A 16,941-nucleotide genomic window follows, 5' to 3' on the forward strand; every position below is an offset into this window, starting at 1 on the left:
ACCGTCCATCTGCTACACCCTTCTGCTGAAATAATTAGCTACGATGCTCATCTGGTTCAGAATGCCGAGGCCAGGCTTTATGCCTTAAACGCATTGAACGCTGCACCACTCAAGGGCATTGAAAACATTCCCGTCGTGCGTGAATTCCTAGACGTCTTTCCTGAAGAACTCCCAGGGATTCCCCCTGCTAGAGCTGTCGAATTCGTCATCGACTTGAAACCAGGCACCACTCCTATAGCCAAGCGACCCTACAAGATGCCGCCGCATGAACTCCTTGAGCTTAAGGAGGAAATCGATAAGTCTCTTCGCAGTGGTTTCATTCGCCCAAGTTGCTCTCCTTGGGGAGCGCCTTCTCTCTTTGTCAAGAAGAAAGATGGGACAAACCGATTAGTCCAAGACTACCGTCCTATAAACCAAGCTACCATTCAGAATAAGTATCCTCTTCCTCGGATCAATGATCTGTATGATCAACTGGCTGGTTCGTCAGTGTTCTCCAAACTCGACTTGAGGTTGGGTTACCACCAGATCCGTGTTCATGAAGAGGATATCCCAAAGACTGCCTTTGTGACTCGATATGGTTCATACGAGTACACCGTCATGTCTTTCGGCTTAACCAATGCTCCAGCCACCTTCTCTCACCTGATGAACTATATATTCATGGATTACCTCGACAAGTTCGTCGTGGTTTATCTAGATGACATTCTGGTATTTTCCAAGAACGAAGAGGAACATGCTGAACATCTTCGCCTTGTGCTGGAAAAGCTACGAGAGCATCAACTATACGCCAAGTTCTCCAAATGTGAATTCTGGCTTCCCGAAGTAACCTATCTCGGGCATGTCATCTCTAAGGATGGTATTGCCGTCAACCCTGAACCAGTCCAGGCTATTCTTGATTGGACTCCTCCGAAGAACGTTAAGCAAGTCAGAAGTTTTCTCGGTCTCGCCAGCTATTGCCGTCGATTCGTCGAGAACTTCTCCAGGATCGCCAGGCCCCTGACTAACCTATTGCATAAGGGCGTCAAGTTCCACTGGACAGACAAATGTCAGGAAAGCTTCCAGGCACTCAAAGACAAGTTGACTTCTGCCCCAGTACTAGCTCCACCTGATACTAAGAAGGACTTCGTCATTTACTACGACGCTTCCCGTCAAGGATTAGGCTGTGTCCTAATGCAAGAGCGCAAAGTGATTGCCTATGCCTCTCGACAATTGCGCCCTCACGAAGAGAACTACCCAGTTCACGACCTCGAGCTTGCTGCTGTTATCCATTCACTGAAACAGTGGCGACATTACCTTCTCGGTAATCGTTGCGAGATCTTCACCGACCATCAAAGTCTGAAGTATCTATTTTACTCAGCCAGACCTGAACCTCCGTCAGCAGAGATGGATGGAGATTGTTGCAGACTTTGACTTGGGTATTTCCTATACACCAGGCAAGGCTAATGTAATGGCTGATGCCTTGAGCCGCAAGTCTTACTGCAACCACCTCCAGGTTCACAAAGTTCAGCCCTCACTTGTTGAGGAATTCAGGAAGCTGAACCTCCATATTGTTCCTCCTGGTGCTCTCACTCCCCCTCCTCCTGAGAGCCGCAAGATGAATCTCCGTGTTGTTTCCCTGGGTTCCCTCTATACCCTGGCTGTCGAACCCGATCTCGTGAGCTCCATCAAGACATTACAGGGATATGACTCTGAAGTCCACAAGATTAAGCACAACCTCAAAGAAGGAAAACCATCATTCTTCACTATTGCTGATGATGGCGCCTTGTACTTCAAAGGCCGCCTAGTGGTGCCGTGTAAGAAGGAAAACCTGAATATGACTCAGGAGGTTATGAAAGAAGCTCATGATACGCCTCTATGTATCCATCCTGGTAGTACAAAGATGTACCAAGACATCCGCCAGAGATTCTGGTGGTCTAACATGAAGCAAGACATTGCTCGTTATGTTGCTGAATGTGACGTTTGCCGTCGTATCAAAGCAGAACATCAAAGGCCTGCTGGAACTCTGCAACCTATATCTATTCCTGAATGGAAATGGGACCATGTCGAGATGGACTTCGTTACTGGATTTCCCAAATCGCAAAAGGGTAATGATGCTATTCTTGTCGTCATTGACCGACTTTCTAAGGTTACACATTTTCTGGCGGTCAAAGAAACGATCACTGCTAGTCAGCTTGCAACTCTCTACATGTCCAGAATTGTTTCGCTTCACGGTATTCCACTGGTTATCAGTTCAGACCGTGGCAGTTTATTCACTTCAAGATTCTGGGCAAGTTTCCAAGAAGCTATGGGCACTCATCTGTCTTTCAGCACTGCTTTTCATCCTCAGTCACAAGGGCAAGTTGAACGCGTCAACTAAGTTCTCGAAGACATGCTTCGAGCTTGTGTTATTTCCTTCGGCAAGAAATGGGAGGAATCTCTCCCGTATGCTGAGTTCTCTTATAATAATAGCTATCAAGCTAGTCTGAAGATGGCCCCCTTCGAAGTGTTATATGGACGAAAGTGCCGAACTCCTCTGAACTGGTCAGAAACTGGGGAACGTCCACTCTTCGGTCCGGATATTATCCAACATGCCGAAGAACAAGTCCGCATTATTCGCGAGAATCTCAAGACTACTCAGTCACGTCAAAAGAGTAATTATGACCGTCATCATAAAGACATGGTCTATCAACCTGGCGAAAAGGCCTATCTTCGCGTTACACCAATGAAGGGTGCTCACCACTTCGGGATCAAGGGCAAGCTAGCTCCTCGCTATATTGGCCCATTCACTATTCTGGAAAGGCGTGGGAAAGTGGCATATCAACTGGAGCTTCCGTCGAACCTTTCTCAGGTTCACGATGTGTTCCACGTGTCGCAGCTCCGTCGCTGCTTCAAGGACCCAATCCGAGCAGTGGATCATGAAGTGCTCGAATTGCAACAGGACCTCTCCTATAAAGAGCATCCGGTCCGCATTCTCGACCAAGCTAAACGCCGCACACGCCAGAAGGCGATCAAGTTCCTCAAAGTTCAGTGGTCGCACCATTCTGAAGATGAAGCCACTTGGGAACAAGAGGATCGCCTGCGTGATGACTACCCCGCACTGTTTCCTTCTACCTCCTAAATCTCGGGACAAGATTTCTTGTAGTGGAGGAGATTTGTAACGCCCGGATAATTAGGCTACAGTAAAACTCTTCTAATGATGCCATGTCATCAGTGTTACTGTTGCTAACCAAGTGGTAGTTCAAGATCATTGCTAATTCAAAATATGAATTAGTGACAAACACCCTAAGTTTTCAAAAGTCAAAGCGAAAATGTTCGGGGTTTGCCAAATATTGCACTGGTAATTATGGTGAAGCAAACACCATTTTGTAAAATGCCTAAATGCCCTAAAACTAAATAAAACAGAAAGGGAAAATAAATAAAAGAAAGAAATTACAAAAAAACAAAAAAAGGGGGGGAAGCCCCCTGGACCAGGCAGCCCAACCCACCCGCACGGCCACCGCCCAACCCCCCTGGCCCACAGCCAGCCTGGCCGGCCCAGCCGGCCCAGCTCCCGCACCGCGTCCCCTTCCCCTGTTCCCCCGACCCGGGTCGGAACAGGGCACGTCCCAGCCGAACCCCCCCTCGCCGGCGACGAGACGAGGGGATAAGGTCGCCATGCTGCGCCCCCTCGGTTTCCCCTCCCCACTCGCCCCCACACTCGCCTCGGCTCCTGCGCCTCTCCCTCTCCCCTCCAAATCCATCTCCCCCTCGTTCCCCATTGCAACCGAGCGCCGCCATGGCCTCGCCGCCGTAGTACTCGCGGCCGCCGCAACCTCCAAGCCCTTCCGACGCGTCCGCTCGCTCCGCCTCCCTCGGCTACGTCTCCACGTCAAGATGCAGGACGCAGGACGCCCACGAACGCTGCCCCGGCCTCGTCTTCTTCCTCGACGGCCGCCGGCGATCCCCTTCTTCCCCGACGATGTTCTGCAGCTCCTAAACCATCACGGGCCTACGTGTGAGCCGCGCGGTGAGCTTCTCCGTCTCCTGTTCCCCGTCATTAGCCTCTTCGCGCGTTGTAGCTCCCTGGTCGCCGTTGCCATGAGCCCGTCGCCGCGGATCGCCTCGCCGCCGTGGCCATGGCCCCTGTCGCGCTCACCTGGGCACGGCATCGAGCTCCTCATGCTCCCATGAGCCCAACGAGCTCGAGCCCGTGCCTTCCCATGCCCTCTAGCCTCGTTTCCGACCGCGGCCGAAAACCGGCGTCCGCTTGGCCTCTCGCCGTCGTCATCCTAGCCCGTTACGGGCCGCGCCACCACCATAGATGGACGCGGCGTCGAACGCCCGACTCAACGCGCACGCGCACACCCCCTCTCGTGCCTCTTAGCGCCATCCCTGATGAGCGCCCGAACGCAACGCCGCGGACCTCGTCGCCGGTGACGTTTACGGCCAGGTCCGGCGATGCCACCACCACCACTCGACGCGCGGTCGAGTGACCGTTCGAACGCACCCACGCGCGCCCGAAACCGAGCCCCGTAGCACGGTTCCGGCCAACTCCGACGAGGGGCCGACATTGTTTTGGTCGTCGGAGTTAGCTCCGGCGCGTCTCCGGCGGGTGCCGACCTGGCACCCACGTGGCACCACCTGGGCCACTGACTGGTGGGCCCAGGGCCCCCCTGTTGACCTGTTGACTGGGTCAACGTGCTGACTGGGCAGCCCAGTGGCAGTGACATGCGGGCCCCATGCCATAAATAAAAATAAAAACAAATAGATAAACTGCTAATTAATTAAATTAGTTAATTAAAACATTAATCTCTCACTGACTGCTAGGACCCACACACTAATTAACCCATTTAGTTAGTTTTAGAATTCTGTTAATGTCCCTGACAATGACATGTGGGTCCCACTGGACCCACCTGTCTGGTTTGACTGGTCAACTGACCAGTTGACCTGCTGACATCACTCTGATGTCATGCTGACGTCATCATTCACTGTTTTGGATAATGTTGGAATTAAATAACTAATTAAAATCAGAAAATGATTTAAATCTTTAGAAAGTCATATCTTTTAATCCCTAACTCGGATGAAAATACTTTCTACATGAAAGTTGCTCAGAACGACGAGACGATTCCGGATACGCAGTCCGTTCATCCGCCACACACCCCTAACCTATCGAACTCGCAACTTTCCCCCTCCGGCTCCTCTGCCCGAAAACGCGAAACACCGGGAATACTTTCCCGGATGTTTCCCCCCTTCGTCGTTATCACCTACTACCGCGATTGGGCACACCTAGCATCATTACTTGTCATGTCATGCATCGATATGCATTTGTTTGCATTGTATTCATTGTTTCTTCCCCCTCTTCTCTCCGGTAGACTACGAGACCGACGCTGCTGCTGCCCAGTTCGACTACGGAGTTGACGACCCCTCCTTCTTGCCAGAGCAACCAGGCAAGCCCCCCCCCCCTTGATCACCAGATGCCGCCTATTCTCCTCTATACTGCTTGCATTAGAGTAGTGTAGCATGTTACTGATTTCCGTTGATCCTATTCTGATGCATAGCCTGACATTGTTGCTACATCTGTTGATACCTTACCTGCAATCCTAAATGCTTAGTATAGGATGCTAGTTTATCATTGGCCCTACATTCTTGTCAGTCTGCCTTGCTATACTATCGGGCCGTGATCACTTGGGAGGTGATCACGGGTATATACTATACGTACATACATACTATTCAGATGGTGACTAAAGTCGGGTCAGCTCGAAGAGTACCCGCGAGTGATTCACGGATTGGGGGCTGAAAGGACCTTTGTCCCGACGGCCCTCTGTGTGGATCTTTGTGGCGGAGCGACAGGGCAGGTTGAGACCACCTAGGAGACAGGTGGGCCTGGCCCTGTTCGGCGTTCGCGGATATTTAACACGCTTAACGAGATCTTGGTATTTGATCTGAGTTGGCTACGAGCCTATACGCACTAACCATCTACGCGGGAATAGTTATGGGTATCCCGACGTCGTGGTATCAGCCGAAGCACTTCGTGACGTCAGCGACTGAGCGGCGCGCGCCGGGTTGGACTGCGTTAACGCAACTTCCTTTGTAATGGAGGTTGCTAGGTCTGCTCACCGGCCGCGTACGCAACGTGCAGGTGTGCTCAGGGTGATGGGCCCAGACCCCTGCGCGCTTAGGTTTAGACCGGCGTGCTGCCCTCTCCGTTGAGCCTAGGTGGGGCTGCGACGTGTTGATCTTCCGCGGCCGGGCATGACCCAGGAAAGTGTGTCCGGCCAAATGGGATCGAGCGTGCTGGGTAAGTTGGTGCACCCCTGCAGGGAAGTTAATCTATTCGAATAGCCGTGATCTTCGGTAACAGGACGACTTGGAGTTGTACCTTGACCTTATGACAACTAGAACCGGATACTTAATAAAACACACCCTTCCAAGTTCCACAGACAACCCGGTGATCGCTTTTCTACAGGGCGACGAGGAGAGGATCGCCGGGTAGGTTTATGCTATGCGATGCTGCTTGGAGATGCTACTTGGAGATGATACTTGGAGATGCTACTTGGAGATGCTACTTGAAGATGCTACTTGGAGGACTTCAATCTACTCTCTTCTATATGCTGCAAGACGGAGGCTGCCAGAAGCGTAGTCTTCGACAGGATTAGCTATCCCCCTCTTATTCTGGCATTCTGCAGTTCAGTCCACCGATATGGCCTCGTTACACATATACCCATGCATATGTAGTGTAGTTTCTTGCTTGCGAGTACTTTGGATGAGTACTCACGGTTGCTTTCTCCCCCCCTTTTTTCCCCTTTCCTTTCTTTCTGGTTGTCGCAACCAGATGCTGGAGTCCAGGAGTCAGACGCCACCATCGACGACGACCCCTACTACACCGGAGGTGCCTACTACTACGTGATGCCCGCTAACGACGACCAGGAGTAGTTTGGAGGATCCCAGGCAGGAGGCCTGCGCCTCTTTCGATCTGTATCCCAGTTTGTGCTAGCCTTCTTAAGGCAAACTTGTTTAACTTATGTCTGTACTCAGATATTGTTGCTTCCGCTGACTCGTCTATGATCGAGCACTTGTATTCGAGCCCTCGAGGCCCCTGGCTTGTATTATGATGCTTGTATGACTTATTTATGTTTTTAGAGTTGTGTTGTGATATCTTCCCGTGAGTCCCTGATCTTGATCGTACACGTTTGCGTGCATGATTAGTGTACAATTGAATCGGGGGCATCACAGTTCCTCCAGTATTCGAGAGTTGCATAATCTCATAGTCAAAGGAATATGTATAAGTCATGAAGAAAGCAATAGCAATAAAACTTAACAATCATTATGCTAAGCTAACGGATGGGTCTTGTCCATCACATAATTCTCCTAATGATGTGATCCCGTTCATCAAATGACAACACATGTCTATGGTCAGGAAACTTAACCATCTTTGATTAACGAGCTAGTCAAGTAGAGGCATACTAGGGACACTTTATTTTGTCTATGTATTCACACATGTATCAAGTTTCCAGTTAATAAAATTCTAGCATGAATAATAAACATTTATCATGATATAAGAAACTTAACCATCTTTGATTAACGAGCTAATCAAGTAGAGGCATACTAGGGACACTTTATTTTGTCTATGTATTCACACATGTAACAAGTTTCCGGTTAATACAATTCTAGCATGAATAATAAACATTTATCATGATATAAGGAAATATAAATAAAAACTTTATTATTGCCTCTAGGGTATATTTCCTTCACGAACGCTATAAATTCACATCCTCCAAGAAAATAATCAGACAGAAAGTTTCATCGCATGTTATGATATGGACCCGCCGCCACCTCTTGTTCTTTGTCAAGAGCCCTGATCTAGAGTCCGTTCGTTGCTCGGGAGAGAGGAATTTGTTGCCCTCGTCATCGCCAACCCTTCTACATCAACAATTTCATGATGCTCGCATCCTTGTGTGAGTAATCTTCTTGTAGGCATACTGGAGGTTGATGGGATTTGGATGGAATTTCATATGTAACCATGTCAAATTTGTTAAGGCTTGATCCCTATTATTCACTATGTTCTGGGGTTGATGTTGATATGACATTGCTATTCTTATTGCTTGTCACTAGGGCCCGAGTGCCATGATTTCAAATCTGAACATATTATGTTTTCATGTATATATTTGTGTTCTTGATCATATCTGCAATTTGTATGCATATGTTATTGTTCTGAACCATATACCCCAAGGTGACAATAATTGGGATACTCCATGGGGATGACTCTAACTTGAGGAGTTCATGTATTCACTATGTGTTAATGTTGTGTTATGGTTTTCTATTAAAAGGAGCGCCTTAGTTACCCTTAGTTTCTACTAGGACCCCGCTGTCACGGGAGGGTAGGACAAAAGATGCCATGAAGGAACTAGATACTCTCATGGTCCAAGGAATTATGCAAACATTTAACTTCCTTTGTGTTATATGACATTAACTTGTGATGATGGATTAAGACATTAACTTTCTCTATGCTAATTTTGAGAAAAAAATTATATATGCAAGCAGTAGATCTTAAATAGTTGATACATGATTAATGTTTAGCCGTGACATGATGGAACTCCTGTGAAGCATTTGCAACACTCTATGAAACAATCTCCTGAATATTCACGAAAGCTGGGTATTCTTAATCCGGTGTTACATGCACGTTACATGAGTTTTCTTTTTAGAATAAAAAGTGATACATGCACGGTACATGAGTTTATTTTTTAGAATAAAAAGTGGTATAACACTTGTTTGTTTACATGACAGGTACATGAGTTCTCTTTACATAGCAATACAATAACACTGCAAACGGAGTTGCATAAGTGGTACATTGTGGATAAGCGGTTACACAATGAAAATTGGGGTATAAAATCCGGTCATAGAGTCATAGTAGCTCCTCAAGTGAGATGAGAGGGGAAGTTTTTTTTGGTTGATCGCTCAGAAACTGGGTAAACTGTTGGACTTAGTGCGGCAGGGGGAGATGGCCAATCTTCTTGTTCCACAGCCTCGGTCTCGGCGCGGCATAGGCATCAGTTGTTTCGGCCGCTGGTGTCTCTGGCTGGGAAGTCTTCGGCGCAGCATAACTGTCGGTTGTGCTGGCTGCCTCCGTCTCCGGCTTGGTAGTCTTTGGCGCAGCATAGGTGTCGGTTGTGCTAGCTATCAATGTCTCTGGCTGAGCATTCTTTGACACGGTGTAGCTATTAGATGTTGCAGCCACCGACGTCTCCGGTTGGGCCTTCTGTGGCGCGGCATAGCTATCGGTGGTGTCGGCTACTGGTACCTTTGGCTCCTCCTTCTTTGGTTCCTCCTTCTTTAGCTCCTCCTTTGCCGCGGTGTAGGTGTCAGGTAAGCTGGCCGCGATCTCCTCCTTCTTGGGCTCCTCCTTTGGCTCCTCCTTCTTTGGCTCAGTGTAGGTGTCAGGTGAGTTGGTCGCTATCTCCTCCTTCGGCTCTTCCTTCTTTGGCTCCTCCTTATTTGGCTCCTCCTTTGGCTTGGTGTAGGTGTCAGGTGTGATGGGCATGACCTCCACCTTCTTTAGCTTATCCTTCTTGGACTCCTCTTTCTTTGATTCCACCTTTGGTGCAGCGTAGGTATCGGGCGTGGCAGCTTCTGGCTTCTTCATTTCTTCCTTCGGTGCGACGTAAGCATCAGTTGTGGCCGGCGCCAACGACTTGGTCTTGTCATTCTTCTTAGGCTCTTCCTTCTTTGGCATCTCCGGTTTCTTCTCGACCCCAACCTTCTTGGGGGAATCTACTTTTGCTTTTTGTTTCTTCTCCGCACCAGTGTATCCAGAGGCGTCCTTCTTGCCTTTGGACTTCTTCTCGGCACCATGGTCGTTTTTCCCTTTCGGTTTCTTCTCGGTGGTGGAAGGCTGGGAGAGCTCGCTCTTTTTTTTGGATTTCTTCTTGGAGGCAATCTCGGATTTCTTCTCCCCGGCGGCCTTGGTGGCACCTTCGGGTTTCTTCTCCATGCCGGCATATCCAGAGGAGCTTACCGAATTCTTCTCTGCAGCAACATTATCGGGGCCGACATCAGGTTTCTTCTTAGCACCGGCGTAGTCGGCGACGACTTCGGGTTTCTTCTCTGCGCTAGCGGAGACGTCAGAGACGGCTTCAGGTTTCTTCTCAGGGACAGCAGAGGCGTCAGTGGCGGCCTCAAGTTCCTTCTCAGCGCTGGCGGAGACGTCAGAGGCGGCTTCGGGTTCCTTCTCGGCACTGGCGGAGACGGCTTCGGGTTTCTTCTCAGCATTGGCAGAGACGTAGGAGTCGGCCTCAGGTTTCTTCTCAGCGGTGGCGGAGACATCGGAGGCGGCTTCAGGTTTCTTCTCGGCACTGGCGGAGTCGGCTTCGGATTTCTTTTCAACGCTAGCGGAGACGTAGGAGTCAGCCTCTGGTTTCTTCTTTGCGTTGGCAGAGATGTCGGAGGCAGCCTCGTGCTTCTTTTCAGCGCTGGCGGAGACGTTAGAGGCGGCTTCAGGTTTCTTCTTGGTGCTGGCAGAGATGTAGGAGTCGGCCTCGGGTTTCTTCTCAGCGCTGGTAGAGACATCAGAGGCAGCTTCGGGTTTATTCTCGGCGCTGGCTGCGACGGCTTCTGGTTTCTTCTCAGCGCTGGCGGGGACATAGGAGTCGGCCTCGGGTTTTGTCTCAGCGCTGGTGGAGACATCCGAGGCGGCATCAGATTTCTTCACTCCACCATCATAGTCAAGATCGTCGGCGACAGCGAGGGGGCTGGTGGAGGCAACCGTGAGGGAGAGAAGAAGCGCTAGAGCGAGCTGGGCTCTCATGGCAATCAACGGGACAGTGGTGGTGTGGCAGTGGAATGAAATGCCAGCAAGAGGTTAGAAGGTATTTGAATGGCGAGCGAGGGAGGGAACGAGAGGTGGCGCCGGTCTTGCATTTTCCCTGGAACAGTAGCCACTAATCTCCAACTAATTGATCCTGTAAAATTACGAGCCTGCCGTGAAGAAAGGAGCCGAAAGAGAAGGCGGGAGCTTTACAATCTCCGGTTTTGCTAAATAATAAGGATCCTTTTTTAACATCTTTTCTAGGAGAACAATGTGCTGTTTTCCAAAATACTCCCTCCGTTTTTAAATACTTGTTTTTCTAGTCATTTTAACAAATGACTACGTACGGAGCAAAATGAGTGAATCTACACTTTAAAATATGTCTGCATACATCCGTATCTAGTAGTCATTTGAAATGTCTAGAAAGACAAATATTACATCCGTATCTAGTAGTCATTTGAAATGTCTAGAAAGACAAATATTTAAGAACGGAGAGAGTAGGCAGCATGCATGCAATTTTCTTTTTCTTTTTTTGAGAGACGCAGTTTTCTCAATAACATGTGGGCCCAGACGCGAGCTGTCGACCATAACAAACGGAGGGGCCGAACAATGTGTTACCACTAGACGCAAATCAGATTACTTGTTATCAAACAAGACACACCTCAAACCCTAAAAAAAAATCAAAACACCCCTCAAGAAAAAATCTGACAACTCAGACATGTTGCAAAAAATTGCTTTCATGCATCTAGCAAAATTACCATGCTATATAGCCATGGTTGCAGCAAGTTCATCGCAATGGAAGATGGGATATTGCTGACTACAGAAACTCTAGATCTTCCTTCTGCTGCTCCAGAACAACTGTGGCAAATGCCCGTCTATACGCCGCTGATCTCGCGTTCCTGACAAGAACACAGATCTCTTGACCCAGCATACTCTTTTCATTCCATTGCTCTTGTCGCAACGCCGCCAGAAGCCTTGCATCACAGAACGCAACTGCAGCACCATCCTTCCCAGTGCTGCCATAATTAAAGCAGATGCAGGCTGAGTGTTCATTAGACAGGACAGCATAACACTGACATGTGCCAGTTGACAAGGAGAGCAAGTGTTAACCTTCCATGTACGAAACCAGTCGTGACAAAGCCTATCGGCCATCTCAATGCTTTCCGTGTGGTGTCATCTTTGGGACCCAGACATGGAAAATAAGAACTGATATGGGACTGCGGGAGCTGGACTTTCCATTTTTCTAGACATTGTTCCTCATCCTCCTCTGATCTGTAGAAATCACGAAAATGGATGACTTTTCTTTTACAGATTCACTCATCGCTTCCTTCCTATAAAAGAAAGCGGTGGGGTACAGAACTAAATGTTTTCGATTAAAAGAAGAGTAGCAAACAGATTTTCTTGAAAACGAAACCACACTCTACTAAATAAAATAACTGTGAACTATCTAAAAGAAGGGCAGCATGAATGTTATGGCTTGCAGTATATGTGAACCAGAATTTTCTTGCCTGCACGTCTACACCTACTCAATATACTCTTTTTGGAAGAATTTAATATAGCTCCAATGTCCAAACCTCCATCAGCAAATATAAAGCTTACAGATATGTACCTGGTTTTCCAAGCTGTAAGATCTGATAAAAATGGTGCACAAACTACAGCGCCATCTTCAAAGAAACCTTCCTTGAACACTCGAATCAGGACCCTTACAAGGTATAATCCATTTACAGGAGATGGCGTCTTAACAGTGCCACCAGAAGCCAATTTGGGTTCATCAATATCGATTTCCATCTCAGATGAAGAACTCAAAGACATCATATCAAGTTCTTTCACATAATGTCTCAAAGTTTGAATGGTTCTTGGCACAAAGAGTTGGAATGAAGCAACGACAGTTGTCGGTGATGATCCAGAATCTCCACAGTTGGAATTTAATGAGAAACACTCAGGTAACACCGTATCAGAAGGCTTTAAGTCATCTACTTCAAGACATCTCACCGTGCCATCTTCTTTATTTAAACTAGCCATGATATGATGCCATGAAGGAGGTACAGGAACTCTTGGAGGTCTCTTGGCAGCAGGGCGGTACTCAGCTGCTTTATCAAAAACAGCAGCCTCTTTTGTCATAAATGATGAATATGCTTTGCTGTCTGGGTAATCATAAGGGAAGCATGGTATCTTTAACTGCAAAAAGGATGGCCAGTGTATTAATATTGAAGATATATCCAAATGAGCAATGGAAGCGGAATCAGCACTGCACTCCTTAATGCAAAATACCGAATAGTAACAGATGCCATAGAAGTACAAAACTATATAAGGAAGCTAATTCAGCAAAGGCAATAACAATTATAAGAACCTCGTGTTACATATACAATACCTGTGATGCAATCCACCGTCTCTCTCTTAAGCCAATCGCGTGTGCACCATGAGATACTAGAAAGAGCCAAAAAGGCTTTACCCAGCTCAAAGGCACGATAATGGACCACCTGTACATTCATTGAATGTCAAACAGCAATTAGCTCAAAGAGAGAACATGAAGCAATAAGAAATCTTCAAATAAAGGGGGTAACATGCTGATGTAATATAAATAGCAAAACCCTATAATAAGAAGATTAACCAAACAGATAAAAAATGCTGGAATTACCCGAGGGTACCAACCTTTCTTTAGCATGTTTCAGAAGAATAACAGGGCAGGATCGACTGAAGCAACCATTCGCTTGAGTTGCTTGTCCTTGGTCATTTTCAGAATCCAGGCAGAAAAAATTTATACGTCTGTGGTGTTTTTCCATACAAAGGATCTCCTCTGCCACTGGGGGAATTATCTTACAGCCAGAATCCCACATTTCTCTACAGTCAGAAAGGAGCAAATCATGCCTTCCAGAGTGCATTTGCATTGATGAGAATATGTGTCTCTCCTCGGATGGTGCCTCCAGGTCTCCCCCCTCCAAGAGTTTGTTCTCCTGGTTCGTAACTGTTTCCGAAGGAGAATCTGTCCCCTGAGATGAAACCTCCCTGGGGTCATGAACTATCATGGACAGTATAGCACCAGGCTGAAGAATCTCAGCATGATCGATGACAGATGCTTCCAAAACATGAGGGCCAGTAGAGGAATACACAGAATGATCAGTTGGTTTAGACATATCACTTGTATCAAGTATCCTGTTGATCATACTTCAAGTAGCTCTCGTTAGAAAAATGTATGTTAGTATGCATAGACATAATTATTATGAATGCAAAAAAGAAAGGAAAAAGAAAGAATAACTTACTTACTAACTGGGTGCAATATACTCTTAAGAGATTGCATAGCCTTGCATCCCATGACTTCCAATCTTGCAATTTTCCCCTCTAGTGAACAACAGTTGACCAGAACACCAGAATCTTGCATCTGCAATGTGAGGCAACATATTTTTTTGGCAATAGTGAGGCAACATATTTTTTTGGCAATATGTGAGGCAACATATTGAATAGTGGCAAGAGAGTAAGGATGGTTCACTACACGGAAGAAATTTGTTTTTATAATTGCTATGGAGAAGTAAGCCCTGAGTTGCATAAGATAAATTAAGCAAACCAACAGCAGATAGGTTTGTTCTTTCAGATAATAAGAATAGATAATTTTTGAGTGTCAAGATACTCGTACTAAGCAGATGAATGTCCCTCAGTAGAATTTAAGAACTGTTCAATTACTAACTTTATGTTTTAAAATCATGAAACAACGGAATTGGCTCTGCTAATGTTCTTTTAATGATGAAACAATAAAATTGACTTGTATCTCCTGGTTAAATAATAGCATGTGAACTCATGGTTATACTTGGACAGGGAGACTCGCATATAAATCATGAGATATGGCAAGAGTTATTCTACTGTTGTTTGTCTTAGACCCCAGTATTGACATGCATGCTATAAATGTTGGACATTCAACTCTTTAAATATAAAGAAAATGGACAGGTTTCCTTGAAGTCGACTGAATGTAGGTAAGATAAACAAAACAAAAAGGATAGACAAAGAGCACACAAAGAAAAGCGAGCATTCTGATTCTACAGAAATAGATGAAGCACCTGTTTGTCACATGCAATTCTTATTGCATCCAGCCCTTCATCCAGCATAGCAGGATGAATCCATATCCATAATTGGCGTTGTGATGAACTGCAGCTTCCTTGACTAAATCTAGTTTCAGAATTGGACAAATCTGCTTCTTTGGCCTCCAATTTGCTACTCCCTATTGAGAATGGCCGCCACATGTATGTCACTGGTCCAACAACATGAGAGTGGGGGCACCCAGCACGCCGAAGCTGGAAAGACCAATCAAGACGCACTTGTCATTCCAAACACTATTCTACCTACACTGTCTGGTAAATATGCAAATACCGTAGCGTTCTCAATGCAAACACCTTGCATAACTTTATCTTGTAGGTGCTTTAAGTCAGGTGTTTTATCTGCAGGAGATGGACAAATAACCATTCCCAGAATGGATAATAGGGAGTCCTACAAAAGTTAGCCAGCAACAAGATTAGTTTGTTAAACTATTACAAATGTCAGTCGGTATTCGGTAATAAAGACAATTAAGATATAAAGCACAGGCTAGCAACAGAAGAAGGAACTTCCACCTCTGGACCGTCTAGTTGAATCGGAATGAAGTAGCTAGCATCATGAACAATTGTTCCAGTTTTCAACCGCTTGAGAACTGCCCGTGAACCCCTCCCGCTGCAAGATGGGATGCTGACCTTGTTACTCATTTAAATCCACATATACGATCTTAGTGTTCATAAAATATAATCAATTTGTGAAGTTAGTCCACTGGATGTAAGATTAATTTCAGGAACACTACTAACTTGTACAGCCTATCACATTCTACTCCACACAATAATGGAACTGGCACGTAATGATTTGCACACAAGCTTTGCCTTTTGCCACTTAGATGAGCTAGCAATTTACATCCTTTTGCTAACCAAAAACGCTGTTTCAGAAAAGAGAATTACAAAGGATCGAAACTGAGAAGCAAGCTACAGTGGAATGATGAGAATTGCCTTTCATTATGAATCAACACTACAATTTGACACTGCTTTGAGCACGCTGACCAAATAAATTAACACTTCAGCGTAGAAAACTGTATCTCATCTCCTCTCTCGGTTTGAGCAGAGGAACACAAATGGAAGGGCTCTTTTGGCACTCACCTCCCCTGGGAGCAAATGGGCAAGACGAAACCCCACCGTCTTGCCATGGTGAACCTCTTGGCATGCCATAGGTGAGTGCGCAGCCGCCGCGCGCCGTCGCCAGCGAATGAGAACCCCTCCGCAGGGTTGCCAGCTAGCTCTTGCCGGCGCCTCACCCTCCTCGACTGACGCGCCGAGGGGTTACCCTCCTCAGGAGCCTGGCCCGCCGCGGCACCTCTGCTTGCGCGGCCGCGCTTGGAGGGGAGGTGCCCCGTGGTGCGGCGGCGTGCGGAGCGGGGCTGCTGGAAGCGGCCGTCGACGCGAGCTGAGACGGCCGCGTGCAGGGATCGTAGCTCTCCGACGCGGTCAGACGCGAAGCGCCGAACTTCGAGCTGCCGCGGTGGCGGGGGCACCGCGCCGCCGCCAGCCATTACTGGAATGGAAGGGTTTGTGAGAGTTTAGGGCCTGTTCGGAACCTCTCCCGACTCCTCCAACTCTGTAAATTCTGCTTCTCGCTCCACCCAGCGCCAGCTTGGGCCAGCTGGGACCAGCCCAATTCAGCAACCTGTACAGAGGCGAGGGCAAACAGGCGTCAATGGCTCGGGCGTCAATGGCGATGGGGTCGCTGCTTCTGGCTGGCGGCGGGGTCTCGGGTGTACGGGCTCCAGCGGGGAAGAGGTTCGGATGGATGAATCTGCCGGCGGAGGACTGGTTCCGTCCGGCGATCGGGAGATCCGGGCGCGGCGGCGGGATGGGCGGTGCTGCGCCCTGCGGAGGGTCCGAGACTCGAGAGGGAGAGATGTCGAGGACACGAGCAGACCCGGCACGGCGCGGCCCACCTAGGCACGCCTAATACACGGGCCGTGCGGGCCGGCACTCGTGCCGCGCTCCCTGACTGAGACCCCAGAAGGAAACGGGACGACCCATTGGCACGTTGAGCCCAGCAGTAGTTTCTGGGCCTATTTCGACTGTTTGGGGGCCTAATGTATAAAAAAAATCTGAAAAATAAAATAAAAAAGTAAACGGGTCGTGCCGGCGCTC

At 47.8% G+C, this 16,941-nt stretch overlaps 1 protein-coding gene across 2 annotated transcripts; it reads right to left on the minus strand.

The window, feature by feature from the left end:
- Positions 1–11,283: 11,283 nt before the first annotated feature.
- LOC119286039 (uncharacterized protein C05D11.9-like) lies at positions 11,284–16,702 on the minus strand. Of its 2 annotated transcripts, none has more exons than XM_037565377.1 (10): positions 15,922–16,702; positions 15,355–15,451; positions 15,116–15,232; positions 14,806–15,039; positions 14,017–14,135; positions 13,409–13,909; positions 13,128–13,236; positions 12,366–12,934; positions 11,867–12,028; positions 11,284–11,772 (listed from the first exon to the last, which is right to left on the minus strand). In XM_037565377.1, the coding sequence occupies exons 1-10, from the start codon at positions 16,329–16,331 to the stop codon at positions 11,574–11,576; spliced, it is 2,517 nt and encodes an 838-aa protein (XP_037421274.1). In that variant the 5' UTR covers positions 16,332–16,702; the 3' UTR covers positions 11,284–11,573. The 2 variants fall into 2 exon arrangements, with proteins under 2 accessions (XP_037421274.1, XP_037421273.1); XM_037565376.1 differs by having other exon boundaries at positions 13,409–13,921.
- Between the last annotated feature and the right edge of the window lie 239 nt (positions 16,703–16,941).

Source organism: Triticum dicoccoides, chromosome 4A (assembly GCF_002162155.2).
Source record: "Triticum dicoccoides isolate Atlit2015 ecotype Zavitan chromosome 4A, WEW_v2.0, whole genome shotgun sequence".
Taxonomy (NCBI): Eukaryota; Viridiplantae; Streptophyta; class Magnoliopsida; order Poales; family Poaceae; genus Triticum; species Triticum dicoccoides.